The 16,318-nt window shown below is 46.3% G+C and overlaps 4 gene segments (V, D, J or C); all 4 read left to right on the forward strand.

The window, feature by feature from the left end:
• Positions 1-6,184: 6,184 nt before the first annotated feature.
• LOC129402606 (T cell receptor beta variable 9-like) lies at positions 6,185-6,728 on the forward strand. The segment is given in 2 exon segments: positions 6,185-6,236; positions 6,367-6,728. Coding segments are annotated over 2 exon segments (411 nt in total).
• A 1,233-nt stretch (positions 6,729-7,961) lies between these two features.
• Positions 7,962-8,502, forward strand: LOC129402622 (T cell receptor beta variable 5-1-like). The segment is given in 2 exon segments: positions 7,962-8,010; positions 8,141-8,502. Coding segments are annotated over 2 exon segments (411 nt in total).
• Positions 8,503-9,702: 1,200 nt separating this feature from the next.
• Positions 9,703-10,243, forward strand: LOC129402638 (T cell receptor beta variable 5-1-like). The segment is given in 2 exon segments: positions 9,703-9,751; positions 9,882-10,243. Coding segments are annotated over 2 exon segments (411 nt in total).
• Positions 10,244-13,989: 3,746 nt separating this feature from the next.
• Positions 13,990-14,729, forward strand: LOC129402654 (probable non-functional T cell receptor beta variable 6-7). The segment is given in 3 exon segments: positions 13,990-14,038; positions 14,133-14,409; positions 14,654-14,729. Coding segments are annotated over 3 exon segments (402 nt in total).
• Positions 14,730-16,318: the final 1,589 nt, after the last annotated feature.

Below are 16,318 nucleotides of genomic sequence, written 5' to 3' on the forward strand. Positions count from 1 at the left end.
TCTGCATAGCCGTGGACCAATCTCCTCTGACTATAAAATAGTCCTTCACTGTATTCTATTCCATCCTTCTCGGGGCCTGCAAAGCCTGCTTCCTCTGACAAATCAGGGACTGAGTCCAAATAGACTAATTCCTCTTGCAAAGTTGTCCTCGAAGTCATCAGTTTCTTGCAGGAGCATTTCCTCACTTCCTGCTCAAGTCTGATAAGACTTCTTGGTGTTAGCTACTGGCTGGAGGATCTAGAATTTACCCTAGTTAAAAGTTTCCAGCTAGGGGCTTTCTGAGAGGGATGGAGGAATCGAACCCCGGTCAGCCGTGTGCAAGGGAAATGCCCTACCTGCTGTACTATCACTCCAGTCCAATAAATTTATTATATATAAATATCATCCATTTTGCTAGAAAAGGGCAGTTTAAAATAAATTATTATATTTTTTTGTCTTCATTGTATGTTTTTCTAATTACAAACATTTAATCTTACACCTTAAGGTACAATAATCATGTTGCAATAAAGTTTGTTTCTTTTAATTTATTTATTTACTTTCTGAGGGGTTGTACCTGGCTGTGCTTATGGCTTACTCCTGGCTATGTACTCAGGGACCACATGTGGAAGTGCTTATGTGTTGCTGGGAATGAAAACGGAGTCAGCCTCATACAAGGAAAACACTGTATTCACCTATGATCTCTCTGACCCTTTTCAAACTACTCTCATCCCCACTATGTTATCACTTATATGTGTTATTATCTATGCTTAAATTTGTGTATATGTATATGGTACATTTCAATGTTATTATGTGAACAAGATTCGTGTTATAAAATAATAATTAAGATTTCCCTTCTATCATTCAATAAAGGTACATTTAATCACAAAAAAAAAAAAGTTTCCAGCTAGGTTTTGGTTACTGGAGGGGAGGTGGGGGCTGGGTAGATACACACAAGGATGCTCAGGGTCTACTATTGGTGCATGGTGGGCCATCGGGGGTCAATCTTGGGTAGGCCACATGCAAGGTAAGAATCTTACCCACTGTACTTTCTCTTCAACCCCAGTTGTTTTGGTTACTTTTCTGAATAAACAAATTTAAATTCAATGAGGGAAACATGGTTCGTCCATTTACTGATAGCTGTTCCTGCCGTATATGAGTGTGTATGACAAGGTGAGTGAGTGAGTGAATGATCCAGAATGAATGGCAAAACCAGTTCTAGAAATGTCCGACCTCATTTTCTTCTGGCGAAGGGCCAGTGCCAGTTGAGGTAAATCAATATCTGCCATAATGACTGGGCTTAGGTGGCTTTTGAAACTGGATGGGAAAGCTATCGCATGGATTCCAGATGCATTTTGAAGTTTCCTTCATGACTAAGAAACATGATCATTCACTTGTCTTTTTCCTCATCTGTCTTCTTCTGCACCATCACCCTAATTAGAATACAGTGATATTTCCTCAATTTTCTCCTCAGTATTATGTTTTCACAAAGAAAACTATATTATAAAATACTATATGTCTAATTAATAACAATCTAGGGGGTATGATACCACCAACAGTTCAACCTATACCTATGGGGCAAGTGCATCAGCAGCCTGATGGTGCCTTCAGACTTCTTGACACCCAAAATTGCCTCTGTGCCTTTGACCAGACCCCAACAACTTGGGACCAAGTTTACCAAGAAATTAAATGGCCAAAATTTAGGTATGTGGGAGCCATGCCTAATCCAAATTTGCCAACATTCCCCTGGTCTGACTCCAGCGTCTCAGGATGAACCTCACCAAGATATAATCCGCTGAAAATTTGGGTATGTGGGTTTTGTGACTGAAATCTCCAGGCTTTCACGGGGTTGGGATGGGCTACCTAACCCCACTTCCCAATACATATGGAAGCACTGGCAGTCACCCCCACAAACCAACTTCAGAGCCACCCTGTAAACTCTATTACTGGCCTTGCTTCAGAGACCCATAAATAAATCTCGAATGATATCAAAAGCCAGAGACACAGCAGCAAGTCCCAGAAGATACCACAGAGCCAGAGATCACTCCAGGCCCCATATTGAGTGAATTTCACTGGAGCATCCCAGATGGAGTATGTTGAATCTCCTTGCCTACTCCAGATGGAATCCTGGTGACCAAGAGCTTCCACGAGCAAGACCTAGTATGTGGGTTCCAGGATTAAGTCTCCAGGTCGCATGGCAGCAAGGGTGCCAGGCTGTCCCTCCCCAGCTCCTTGCCTGCTTGTTGGCCTGGCTGTCAACTCCACAATATGCCTCCGGGTGCCATCTTAGCCCACAAACAGCCCTGGTCCAGAGACGCCTAATTGAATATCAAAATGGATTAATGCCCTACAGAAATGTCTCTGGAACCCAACCATTTACATCTAGGATTCCAGAAGCACGTTGCTGTGGCACCGAAGAAATTCAAAATGAGCAATAAATGATCTAGCATCTGCCTCTGGCAGGCAGACTTGAATGGTGGTGGGAAAAATTGAGCAACTTACATAATGGCCAAATGTAGCGAGAGAGTAATGGAGAAATTGCCTGCCATGGAGGCAGGGTAAAGACTGGGATAGGGAGAGCAGATATTCTGGGGACAGGTGTTGGAAAGTGTGCACTGGTGGAGGGATGGGTGTTTGATCATTGTATGCTTGAATCTCGAACATGAAACCTTTGTAACTGTATCCCATGGTGATTAAATTTTTTAAAAAACGAGTAATATGGAGTTTATGCCCAGTTCCATCAGCTTAATCAATGGCTGAATAAATAACAGTACTCCTATATTTCAAAATTTTTAAAAAAAAGTCCTCCTCAATACAAACGAGCCATCTACAAAATTTATGGGAAGAGATGCTTTTAGAAGAAAGCCATCTACGCATATAGAAGAAAAGAGTCCTGCCTATGAAGGCAATTGCTGTCAGTGCTGAACTCTGGGAACACATGCTATGACAAGACATGAGTGAACAGAAACTGTCTGGCCATCCAGCAGTCCACTGAAGGGGATTATTGAAAAAGTTTCTGGCATCTGCTGATGGGAAAACTCAAGATTCTGTGTGGAACCCCTGTGTGGGTGCACAGTGCACCATTGACTGATACTGGCCAACATTTGGAGAGTTGAACTGTACAGTGTAAAGAAGGGAAATCCTTGGTCTACTAACGCTTATGCATCCATCTCTGTGTCTCACTGTGTCTGTCTGTCTACAATTTTCTATTAGCAAAGGTGACTTTTATTTCTATACTTCAAAGTCCATACCAATTAAATCTCCTTGATTTAAGTGAATCTTCTTGATTCAATAAAACCTGTATCCTGGGGCCTCAATCACACTGGGACACCTTCTAAGAGTGTGGAAAATTGTCCCCTTATTAATAACAACTTCAAGATCAGGGTAGTCAACTGAGTAAAACAAGCAACAATGGAATATTCTAAGGGAGGAAACCTGAACCCAGGCAAAAATAGACTAGGAATTGCCTTGATTCAATTAGTATGGAAATCAAAGTACAAATTATCTCCTTGACTCAACCAACTGAGTCTCCTTGCTCTACTCTAACCCAGAAACTTAAAGGAAAGAAAGTTCATGGACATGCAACTTTTACTCTTAACAAGGCTGAATTACACAATCTGGCTTGAATCTGTCAAACTAGAGACATAGGCTCATACATGTTTCAATCTGCATGTGGTGTCACAGTTTACTCCTGAGAACATCTGTTTGTCAGAGGAATTTTCCCTCCGGGAGTGTCTGTTCTAGATTTTACCATGATTTGACTCTAAACTTTGCTTCATGACTGTGGATACTTTGTTGCTCCTTAGAGACATCTCTTCTATTTCATAACTAGGAAGCAGACAGGTAGAGGAAAGGGCCTTCATCACAATGGAGTTCTTGGGAAGTAATAACCGACTAGCTTTAAGGCTGTCAAGACCCCCCTTGTGGACACAGGAAGAAAGTCCTGATAAAACCATTACCTGGTGCCAGCATTGACCAGAGAAGGCTGGACCCCCTCCCAGAGGCAGTCCAGCAGGAACAAAGGTCAAGAAAAGGAATTTCAAAGAAAACTATTGGTTAATCCCAACTCCATCCCCTTGACAATCCCCCTAGCAACAGACTTTTATCTAGATAGAAAGCCCCATGTGGGTCAGCTTGGGAGAAATTCTACAAAAGCCAACCTGAACAAAGCAATTGCAAATGCTGCCCGAGCCTATGTACTGCTTGTCTCCATATGGCATCGCTAAGAGTATGTGTTGTCTGAACACATGTGTCACCCGCATCTACCCTCTTGAGATGTGCACTTTCATATCCAATGTTGAGAAGTATACTGGGTCTCCCTCCACCTTGGGAGATGCTCATGTTCTCTCTTAAGAGCATTTCTCCCTCGCTTAAGCGGGTGTCAGGTATGGCTTGATGGTCACCTAGTGGGGATGGCGGGGCTCTGGCCAGCGCTGCACAGGGATTCATCCACAGATTTTTCTGAGTCTTCCCAGCCGGTCTAGGAGTGGCAGAGGTGGATCAGGAGAAAGTGGCCATCTCTCACCTCTCCACCTCACATTAGTCACCCTTGGGGGCCCACCAACTTCAGAGGCAAGCCTCCCTCCAGTTTGTATTGACCTTCTAGAACTTGGTTTGAGAAGTCAAAGCTCTGTCTTTTTTCTGGAGAAGTCTAGCCTTGAATTTGTGGTGAACATGAATTTGCACAACTACAAGGACACATGAGTTGGAGTCAACGAATACAATTTTACTTTGAAAAAGTCAGAAGTCAACTGAGTAGTTTTCTTCCATAGAAGTTTAAAATTTACTGCTACAGAAAAATCTTAGATGCAAAACTTTGTATCCCAATGCTTTCATTCTTAGTCGCAGTGACCATTTCAGTCTACAGAACAGATAAGAGTGATGCTGCCATTTTGGGTGGCAATATCAGCTCTTAGTTGATAAAAGAACACTCTTTGGATACGCATAGGAGGGTTGGATTGTACACCGGTTTATCAGATAGCACTGGAAAATCTAGTTTTAAATGACCCTTTCATTAAACAAGTGAGATAAAAATCTACGTGCATATTATGACAGAATTTTCTTCACACTTTTTTTCATTTTCCCATGTAATAAAAGAAAGGATATTTTTGCTTTGTAACTTTCCACATGGTAATTCAATTAAAAAAAAAAGATCATTTCAGACAATCACTTTCCCTTACTCCATAAGATTGTATTAGAAGAACAACCTTAAATAACCCAGGCTAGCAGCTCAGGAAGTGGGTGTGTGGAGGTATGTCAGGGCTGTGTTTGGGGGGGTGTTGAAGGGAAAGTCTGATCTTGACTTAGATAATGAATGTGGACTGTGCCACAAGGTGCCCTAGGGGAGTGGGAGAGAGATGACTCAGGAGAATATGGGAAACTGGTAGAAACTGGTAGAAACTGAGGGCACTGGGGCCTGTGAAGGAAGGTGGGGATGGGCTGCATGCAGAGAGCCCCCAACCACAGAGTGAGACAGCCAGCGCAGAACAGTTAGTTCTATGCAAAACCCTTTGTTCTTCATAACCTTGTCAGCCTAAATGCAAATCAACCTGTGTAGACCAGCTCATTGCAGAGTGGACCCTTTGTTCAGGGCCCAGAGTTGCCAGGGTAACCTAAACTCTTGCCTGCATGAATAAACTCCTTTCTCTTCCACCTGCCTTGGCCTGTAATCTTGATTCCTTGGACTTTCTGTGAGGCGCCCTAGGGGAGTCAGAGAGAGGACAGCTAAGGAGAAGAAGGGGTTTCACTGTTTCCGTGGGGAAACTGTTTGATTTTGCTGAGTAAATCCTTATATATATGTATATGTATATATATGTACATATGCATATATGCTAATTAACACTCTGAAGATCTGGATAAGATAGACAATCTGGAGATTTATTCTGCAACAAGGAGGCGATGGTAATAAGGTCAGAGAGAAGTTAGAGGGAGAAAAGGGTTGGACAGCTAAGACTGGTGAGTTAGGCTCAAGAGGTGCAGTCAGAGGAAAACAAATGCAAGAACCACGCTCAATTGCTGCCCATCTTTTGTGGAGGGGCTATTGAGCGGAAGGGTTGCACAGAGAGCAGCCTCCCACCCTCAACACATGGGAGACAGCCCACAGGCAGAGGCTCATCACACAGTGACATCACAGCACAGGCTCCTATCAGCACCAAGAGGACAGAGCTTGGAGCCTGCCCTGCCCTAGGGCTGTCTGGGCCCTGAGGCTGCCATGGGCTCCAGGCTCCTCTGCTGGGTGGCCCTTGGTCTCCTGGGAGCAGGTGAGTCCTAGGCACAGGGTGGGCCTGGGCTGTGCTTTGCCAGGCCTGGGAACCCCCTGCCCACCCTGAGGGCTGCAGCAGGAGGCGCCCCTGGGTCTGCCCTCAGCCCTTTCTCTCTGCTCCCCAACAGGCCCTGCGGATGCTGAGGTCACTCAAAGCCCCAGACACCTGGTCACAGCAAGGGGTCAGCCAGTGACCCTGAGATGCAACTATGAATCTGGGCACTTGTCTGTGTACTGGTACCAACAGGCCCTGGGAAAGGGTCCCGACTTCCTCGTTTCTTATTACAATGGGCAAGAGAATCAGAAAGGCAGCATCACTGCGCGCTTCTCAGTCCAACAGTTCAAGGACAACTCCAGCTCTGAGCTGAGCGTGAGCTCCGTGGAAGGGGCCGACTCTGCCCTGTACCTCTGTGCCAGCAGCTTATCACAGCCCTGCATGCTCGGCTGCCTCCTGCACAAAAACAGCCCTGGGCAGCCCAGGAAGTGGTAGCAAGGGAGGGAGGCTGCCAGCCAGTCACTCTCAGCCTGTACAGAGGAAAATCTCTATGTGTGTACATAGAGCATACATGTACTATCTCTATGTACAGGAACCATAATCATGTAGGAAACTTGTTTAACTTGTTGACACGCTTGATGGGGAGTAATATTAGCAAAGTCAAATCCTAGACTAGAGGAGAAGGCCTCAATCACATTGTTTCCCTCCAAACCTGTGTTCCCTTCACCGTGCATCATAGTCAGACCCTACTCTTCTTTTTTCTATAGCCAGAGTGGGATTGGAAATATTATAAATCTTACATGGTATCCCAGCTCTGTCCTGGACCTTAAGGAGCGCACAACTCAAATGAAAGGATAGCCACTGATGGCCTTACTTCCGGAATGTAGTTCCCTGCACTGCCATCACATGGAGCTGGCCAGCGTCCACCCAGGAAGGAGACTATCTGGCTCATTTCAGATATGCTTTCTCAACTAACATATGAGAAAACAAACAAAAACAATAACAAACTTGCATGAAAAGGTGCTTGATTTGTGCGTAATATAATTACCATGAAGCAAATGAACATGAAGAAAGATTAACATTTTAGTCATCTGTTCACACAATTTTTTGCTAATAAAGTAGAACAAGGCCTGGGAGTGGGGTGAAGCTGGTAATCCTTGAGGGCTTCTCCATGAGTCTGTGGGATGTCAGTCACCAGGGGGCGCTGTGCACCCACTTACTGCCAAACACCCTGGGAGGGAGACAGGCTGTGGCAGAGGAAGTCACATCTTCTCAAGGGTAGGAGTGGTTTGAGTCAATGCTGGTGTCCTGGGGCTAGAGGAGCTAAATCACTGTTAGCATCTTCCCCGGGGCAATGCAAATATCTCCAGCATCTCAGTCTGCAGGAAGCCGACCACCTCTCTGGGCTGCACAGGAGCTGGAAAGAGGAAGACTGGATGAGCAGAGTAGGTAAGGAAGGCTGTGCAAGGGGCAAGCAGAGGAAAAGAAGTGCATAAAGTGATGTGGAAACCAGCTGGAACCCAGCGTCCACGTGGTTTAGGGCTGGTTAAGGCAGATAAAGGTACCGAGTGGCCTTACTGTCCTGTCTAAGGTAGAGGAAGTCTGCAGGCAGGGAGCATCGCACAGTGACATCACACAGTGACATCACAGCACAGGCTCCTATCAGCACCAGTAGGACAGAGCTTGGAGCCTGCCCTGGCCTAGGGCTGTCTGGGCCCTGAGGCTGCCATGGGCTCCAGGCTCCTCTGCTGGGTGGCCCTTGGTCTCCTGGGAGCAGGTGAGTCCTGGGCACAGGGTGGGCCTGGGCTGTGCTTTGCCAGGCCTGGGAAGCCCCTGCCCACCCTGAGGGCTGCAGCAGGAGGTGCCCCTGGGTCTGCCCTCAGCCCTTTCTCTCTGCTCCCCAACAGGCCCTGTGGATGCTGAGGTCACTCAGAGCCCCAGACACCTGGTCACAGCAAGGGGTCAGCCAGTGACCCTGAGATGCAACTATGAATCTGGGCATGATAGTGTGTACTGGTACCAACAGGCCCTGGGCCAGGGACCCAAGTTCCTCATTCAGTATTTCAATGAGGCAGTGGGAGAAAGAGGAGACATCACTGCGCGCTTCTCAGTCCAACAGTTCAGTAAGGACTCCCGCTCTGAGCTGAACATAAGCTCCGTGGAAGGGGCCGACTCTGCCCTGTACCTCTGTGCCAGCAGCCTCACAGCCCTGCCTGCTCAGCTGCCTCCTGCACAAAAACAGCCCTGGCCAGCCCAGGAAGTGGCATGAGGGAGGAAGGCTGCCAGCCAGTCACTCTCAGCCTATACAGAGGAAAGTCTCTCTGTGTTATCGTACGGGAACCATAATCATGTAGGACACTTGTTTTACCTGTTAACACGCTTGACGGGGAGTAATATTAGCAAAGTCAAATCCTAGACTAGAGGAGAAGGCCTCAATCACATTGTTTCCCTCCAAACCTGTGTTCCCTTCACCGTGCATCATAGTCAGACCCTACTCTTCTTTTTTCTATAGCCAGAGTGGGTTTGGAAATATTATAAATCTTACACGATATCCCAGCTCTGTCCTTGACATTAAGGACCACAGGACTCAAAGCAAAGGATAGCCACTGATGGCCTTACTTCCGGAATGTAGTTCCCTGCACTGCCATCACACGGAGCTGGCCAGCGTCCACCCAGGAAGAGACTATCTGGCTCATTTCAGATGTGCTTTCTCAACTAACAACTGAGAGAACAAAAACAATAACAAATCTGCATGAAAAGGTGTTTGATTTGTGCGTAATATAATTACCATGAAGCAAATGAACATGAAGAAAGATTAACATTTTAGTCATCTGTTCACACAATTTTTTGCTAATAAAGTAGAACAAGGCCTGGGAGTGGGGTGAAGCTGGTAATCCTTGAGGGCTTCTCCATGAGTCTGTGTGATGTCAGTCACCAGGGGGCGCTGTGCACCCACTTACTGCCAAACACCCTGGGAGGGAGACAGGCTGTGGGAGAGGAAGTCACATCTTCTCAAGGGTAGGAGTGGTTTGAGTCAATGCTGGTGTCCTGGGGCTAGAGGAGCTAAATCACTGTTAGCATCTTCCCCAGGGCAATGCAAATATCTCCAGCATCTCAGTCTGCAGGAAGCCGACCACCTCTCTGGGCTGCACAGGAGCTGGAAAGAGGAAGACTGGATGCGCAGAGTAGGTAAGGGAGGCTGTGCAAGGGGCAAGCAGAGTTAAAGAAGTGCATAAAGTGATGTGGAAACCAGCTGGAACCCAGCGTCCACGTGGTTTAGGGCTGGTTAAGGCAGATAAAGGTACCGAGTGGTCCTTACTGTCCTGTCTAAGGTAGAGGAAGTCTGCAGGCAGGGAGCATCGCACAGTGACATCACACAGTGACATCACAGCACAGGCTCCTATCAGCACCAGGAGGACAGAGCTTGGAGCCTGCCCTGGCCTAGGGCTGTCTGGGCCCTGAGGCTGCCATGGGCTCCAGGCTCCTCTGCTGGGTGGCCCTTGGTCTCCTGGGAGCAGGTGAGTCCTGGGCACAGGGTGGGCCTGGGCTGTGCTTTGCCAGGCCTGGGAAGCCCCTGCCCACCCTGAGGGCTGCAGCAGGAGGTGCCCCTGGGTCTGCCCTCAGCCCTTTCTCTCTGCTCCCCAACAGGCCCTGTGGATGCTGAGGTCACTCAGAGCCCCAGACACCTGGTCACAGCAAGGGGTCAGCCAGTGACCCTGAGATGCAACTATGAATCCGGGCATGAGTATGTGTACTGGTACCAACAGGCCCTCGGAAAGGGTCCCGACTTCCTCGTTTCTTATTATGGTGAACAAGAGTATGGAAAAGGCAGCATCCCTGCGCGCTTCTCAGTCCAACAGTTCAGTAAGGACTCCCGCTCTGAGCTGAACATAAGCTCCGTGGAAGGGGCCGACTCTGCCCTGTACCTCTGTGCCAGCAGCCTCACAGCCCTGCCTGCTCAGCTGCCTCCTGCACAAAAACAGCCCTGGCCAGCCCAGGAAGTGGCATGAGGGAGGAAGGCTGCCAGCCAGTCACTCTCAGCCTATACAGAGGAAGGTCTCTGTGTTATGTACAGGAACCATAATCATGTAGGACACTTGTTTTACCTGTTAACACGCTTGACGGGGAGTAATATTAGCAAAGTCAAATCCTAGACTAGAGGAGAAGGTCTCAATCACATTGTTTTCCTCCAAACCTGTGTTCCCTTCACCGTGCATCATAGTCAGACCCTACTCTTCTTTTTTCTATAGCCAGAGTGGGTTTGGAAATATTATAAATCTTACATGATATCCCAGCTCTGTCCTTGACATTAAGGAGCGCAGGACTCACAGCAAAGAATATCCACTGATGGCCTTACTTCAGGAATGTAGTTCCCTGCACTGCCGTCATATGAAGCTGGCTAGTGTCTACCCAGGAAAGAAGCTATTTGACTCATTTTAGATGTGCTTTCTCAACTAACCACTGAGAAAAAAAAATAACAAAATTACATAAAAAGGTGCTTGAAAACTACCACACCCAAAAGGAGAGAGAACAAAGGGGAATGCCCTGCCACAGAGGCAGGGTGGGGTGGTGAGATGGATACTGGGATCATTGGTGGAGGTGATTGGGCACTGGTGGAGGGAAGGGTAAACGATCACTGTATGAGTAAAATTTAGACACAAAAGTTCATAAGTTTGTAACTGTACCTCACAGTGATTCTCTAATAAAAAATTTTTTAAAAAAAGAAAGAAAAAGTAGGTGCTTGATTTGCACATAATATAATTACCAAATAGAAAAGGAACATGAAGAATTATTATCATTTTAGTCATCAAACATTTCTGTTCACACAATTTTTTGCTAATAAAATTGAACAAGGCCGGGGCTGGAGCAAAACCACGGCAGGTAGGGCATTTGCCTTGCACACAGCCCACCTGGGTGTGATTCCCAGCATCCCATATGGTCTCTTCAGCACTGCCAGGAGTGGTTCCTGAGTGCAAAGCCGGGAGTAACCCAAAAAATCAAAACAAAAAAATTTGAACAAAGCCTGGGAGTGGGGTGAAAGAGCTGCTCTGGGCACACACTCAAGTCTAGGATAACAGTGGTTTGTCCTTTCTCCTCCACCCTTTCTCCTCCAAGGCAAGGAGCTTAGGTTTACTGAGTAACACCCATCACAATGCTCCTGAAGCACTCCTATTTTCTCATTACTCATCCTTAGCTTCTCCTTTGGTTCTCTGGTCCCCCTATCTGTTAATCACTCATTTCCCCTAATCAGAAACTCTAACTTGTAAAGTCAGATTCTTCAGAGGTTTGGATTTTTTATTTGTAAGTGAAATATTGCTTTTTTCTTTCCCTTTTTGTATAGACACAAGAAGACAATTAATGCTATATGCTTTGGAAACTTGGGAGTTAATTGACTCTGAATATTTATTCCTGGGCATGTGTCATATTTATTCAACTTAAACCTCAGTTGCCCTTAATTCCTAGCACCCCCAAAGCAGGGTCCCGACAAGGGGACTTAGATGGACAAAGAGCAAGCTGTAACCTACCCTGTCATCAAAAATGGGACAGGCCAAGTGTTAATAATAAGAGCTTGGTCATGGACAAATACTGTCATAACCCAAAGAGAAGTGACTGGACAAGGACCCTGTAGGGATTAGGAAGGACTAATCTGGCTAGGAAGTACTCAGGTACTGTGGTCTGGGATCTATAGTGAGATGTCCCCAGGAGAGCCACCCTCTAAGCTTAATATATCTCTTAGTGTGCCATACAAGATGGCTAGAAAGATTATTAAGTAAATCTAAGATGATTGTTTATGGACTAAGGGAAGGAGAAGTAGGCCTTACATGAAACTCTACCCTCGAGCTGGTCTCCTAGCAGGATGAGATATTTGTCTTAGAAGAGCTTCCCTGGAAGGAAGGGCTTTATAAATGTTGGTTGTGCTATCCGACCTATCACTATTTCTATTTGCTACCTCAAACTCCAGGGGATTGGGTCTTTGACTAAGGCTGTGAGACTGTAGGCACAGAGAGACTAGCATGGGGGGAGGTAGAAGACGGGAATGCGGGGCAGTGCAAGACTGGAATTGGCGACCAGTGAGATTGGAATAGGAGTGTGGGGAGAACGGAATCAATGGTGGGACAGAGGTTGGAATAAACGCAACTGATTACCAACCAGCCTGGAGGCCCTGTCACTCCCTCATGTGTCTGTTGGTGGCAGCAGCAGGCTGGAGTGGGGAAGTGGCTCATGGCCACCAAACACACATGGCAAGCCCCCCACACAGCTATTATTACACACACACACACACACACACACACACACACACACACACACACACACACACACACCAGTTTCCACGGCAGAAACTGTGCTTGTAGGGACATTCTAGGTCCTCACCTGTTTCTCACATTCCTGTCTCTGTTTTTCCTCTCTCTCTCTCTCTCTCTCTCTCTCTCTCTCTCTCTCTCTCTCTCCTCTGTCTCTCTGTCTCTCTGTCTCTCTGTCTGTCTGTCTCTCTCTCTCTCTCTCTCTCTCTCTCTCAGAAGGAATGAATGCTACATTCCCAGACAGACACCCAAGGAATAAATATTGAGTCACACACACATATACACACATACACACACACAACAAACACCCAAGGAACAAATGCTGAGTCTCACACACACACACACACACACACACACACACACACACACACACACACACCAAAACCCTAGGAACAAATGCTGAGTATGTCTGTCTCTGTCTCTCTCTGTTTCTGTCTGTCTGTCTGTCTGTCTCTGTCTATCTATCTCCCTCCCTCCCTCCCTCCCTCCCTCTCTCTCTGCCTCTCTCTCCCTATCTCCAAGACTATTCCTTTAGCTAGTCTGGGATCGAAAGTTCTGCCCAGGGGTACCAGTGCATGGGAGTGGGACTGCTGCTTTGAAACACAGGCCTGTCTTCCCTAGAGGACATGACAAGTGGACACTCCCGTGGACACGGTTTCCAAGATTATAGTGACTTTGAGGGATGCAATGGCAGAATATTGAACCAAGCGCTGCGTATGTTTGCAACCACATTCAGTATTTCTGGGTTCCCTTATATTTGTATATCATTTGCACCATCGATTTTACAAGATGTAGAAATATGATGTCGCTAATAAAACCAGCATTGTTCACTGGGCTACCACTCTCCCTTTCCTCATCTTCCCACCTCTTTGCACCAGCAAATCCTTTGCATCAGCACATCCTCTGCTTCTGATGCATTGCACAGTATTCTTCTTCCTCGAACACAGCAGACTTGAAGAACAGTGAGTTCTCATACGGAGATCACCCATGTCTGAGGCTCAGAAGGTGATGGATACCCGGAAGGAAATCCGCAGCAGGCGCAGGGACAGTTTCAACCCCATGCTCAGTAACCAAATCAGAAGAGGACTCGAGCCCTGGGACGCAGGAGTCAGGGCACTGGGAGCACATATGTTCCTTACTAAGTTGAACAAACGAGACATATTTGCATGAAGAAATCTGGGGCGTTATAAAAATGACACCATGTGATTGAGATCGCTAAGTCACAAATTGGAAAAGAGAATGACAAGGCATCTTATTTCAGACAAATGTATTCTTCACTGAAAGCAGAACATTTGTGCATGAATTTTTACCTTCTGAGAAAAGGCGGGGCCTTGGCACAGGGGCTGGGGAGGGAGGGACCAGACCAGGAAGGTGACACCTCATGGTGGGTCTGTGAGGAGACCATCCCCCTCACCACCCCCCACACAGCAGACACTCCTCTCCCTGCCCCTGCCATGAGCGCCCCCCAGCTGTACTGTGTGATCCTCTGGATGCTACAGCCAGGTGAGTCCTGGACAAGGTCCCTTCATGGTGAAAATATCCCCCTCCCCTGCTCAGCCCTCTGCTGTGTCTGCAGGATCAACTTCTTCTTCCACAGGTCTGGGCCAGGCTGGTGTCACTCAGACCCCCACATTCCAGCTCCTGAAGGAAGGACAGAGTGTGACACTGATGTGTGCCCAGGATATGGATCATGACTACATGTGCTGGTACCGACAAGATGAGGGACAAGGGCTGAAGCTGGTCTATTACTCAGTCACAACTAAGAGCGTGGAGAAAGGAGAAGTGGCTGATGGGTACAGCGTCTCTAGAGAGGAGAAGAAGAGCTTCCCCCTCACGCTGGAGTCGGCTGTGCCCTCCCAGACATCTGTGTACTGGTGCGCCAGCAGTGTGTCCACAGCGCTGCAGGGCTGCCTCCTCTCTGCACACAAACACAGGGCGCCCTGCCCCCATGGGCCCCAGAGCCTTTGCAGATTCTCAGCGTCATCAGCCTGGAGCCCTGCATTTTCAGCCACGCACTGGGAACTCACGTTGCTTTGGTTCTGTGGGGAATCTTAGCCAGACACGGCTAAGAGGAGAGCTTGGCAGGGAGATGGCTATCAACCTTTTTCCCTTTTCCAGTATTGCTCCTTTGGACACCTTTGGACCTGTCACTGGTTCTCACAGTCTGAAATCAACCTTCAGGAATAAACTGTGATTCCTTTGCTTTTTTTTTAATATTTCAAATTGCATAGCAATGTCTCCTAGACAAACAAATGAACCAGGCCCTGAAAGGAAAGGGTATTCTAGGAAATGTGGCTCTATTTTCTCAGCCAGGTAAGTTTCCAATCTCGAACATCATGGATTCATGGAATTGGAGCTCACCAACTCTGACCAGAGGACAAATGAGAGTTTCATCCTTGGAGTTGAGGGATTAACCATAATATCTGGGGTGATAGCAGAAAAGAGTTATAAAGATACTTGCCCCAAAAGTATACCTGAAAGGCCAGAGAGATTTATGGTGACTATGGCACTTGCTTGCATGCAGCCAACTTGGGTTTGATCTCCAGCATCTTTTATGGTCCCAGGCACTGAACCTGGTACAAAAGTGATCTCTGAGTATAGAGCCAGGAGTGAGCCCTAAGCACTGCCAGGTGTACCCCAAACAAAACAAAGTTTTTTTAAATAAAGAATATACTTGATTCCTGACAAAATTTGAGCAGAGAGCCAAAAGAGTAAAAATCATGTCAAAAAATTGCCCCCCAAAATTATCTGAGATATTCTTCCCCTCTACTGGAAACAGCTTGTTCTCTTGAGAGCAGATATTCTCCATATTTTTACAACTAAGAGCTTAGGATCTCAAGTCTTCCAGGATGAAGTTACAACACAGCAAATATGAAAATCCCTGGTCCTGTCCATTCTGTGATCACATCGGGAAAAATGGCCTCCCTGCACATTTTCTCCTGAGCATGTCTTATCTAGCAGAATCAATTTATGAATCATGGAGCATTGTAAAGAATAAGATCCAGAACATTTGATTTTAAAATAATATTGCTGCTTTGTAAAAGTCAGAAAGACGTATAAGAGGGAACTGCTCCCTGCTAGTCTTCAATTGGCTGGTGATGGAAGGTAGCTGGTTGGTGTCCTGTGATGGCATATTGAGTTCTGTGGTAGGAATTCAGAACACTTGAGGGTGAATTTGTCCCTCCACAACTGAGATGTCAGTCTTAGTTTATAAAGGAACATTCACTTGTTGATCAAACATCAGAGGTTGTGTGACGTCATAGTTAACTGATATGGGACTAACACTAATATAGTTTATTCTCCAATCCGGATAAGTATAAAGGCAATATATAAATTCCTGATAACTAGGATATTTTAAGTTCTGCATGAAGGGAAAAAGGGTCAGAAGAGGAGATTTTTATTGTCTATTCAGGCAAAGAGAACAAAAGGTCAGTGCCGAATGAATTTGCCTGAACTCTAACAAAAGCCCACTAAGTCCGCTGATAGGGATTTAAGAATCTATGAATTCAGAAAAATAAATGAAAAATACATGCTCATTCTTCATAGAGTGAACTATCTGAAATGTAGAAATGGCATAAATATATAAATGTGACATTTGTAATTGAGAGATTGGGAGAAGCTTTGGAAGAAAGGAATCCTACATGCTCACAATTGAGAAATTTTATTTTCATGGTTTGAATGTCTTTTCAAACCCACTGTTTGATGTCTTTCCATCCTGCAAAGGACTAACAATGATGCATCAATTAATCCCATTATCAAAACATTCCTTTAGAAATCTTTGGT

This window comes from Sorex araneus, chromosome 1, assembly GCF_027595985.1.
Source record: "Sorex araneus isolate mSorAra2 chromosome 1, mSorAra2.pri, whole genome shotgun sequence".
In the NCBI taxonomy this organism is placed as follows: Eukaryota; Metazoa; Chordata; class Mammalia; order Eulipotyphla; family Soricidae; genus Sorex; species Sorex araneus.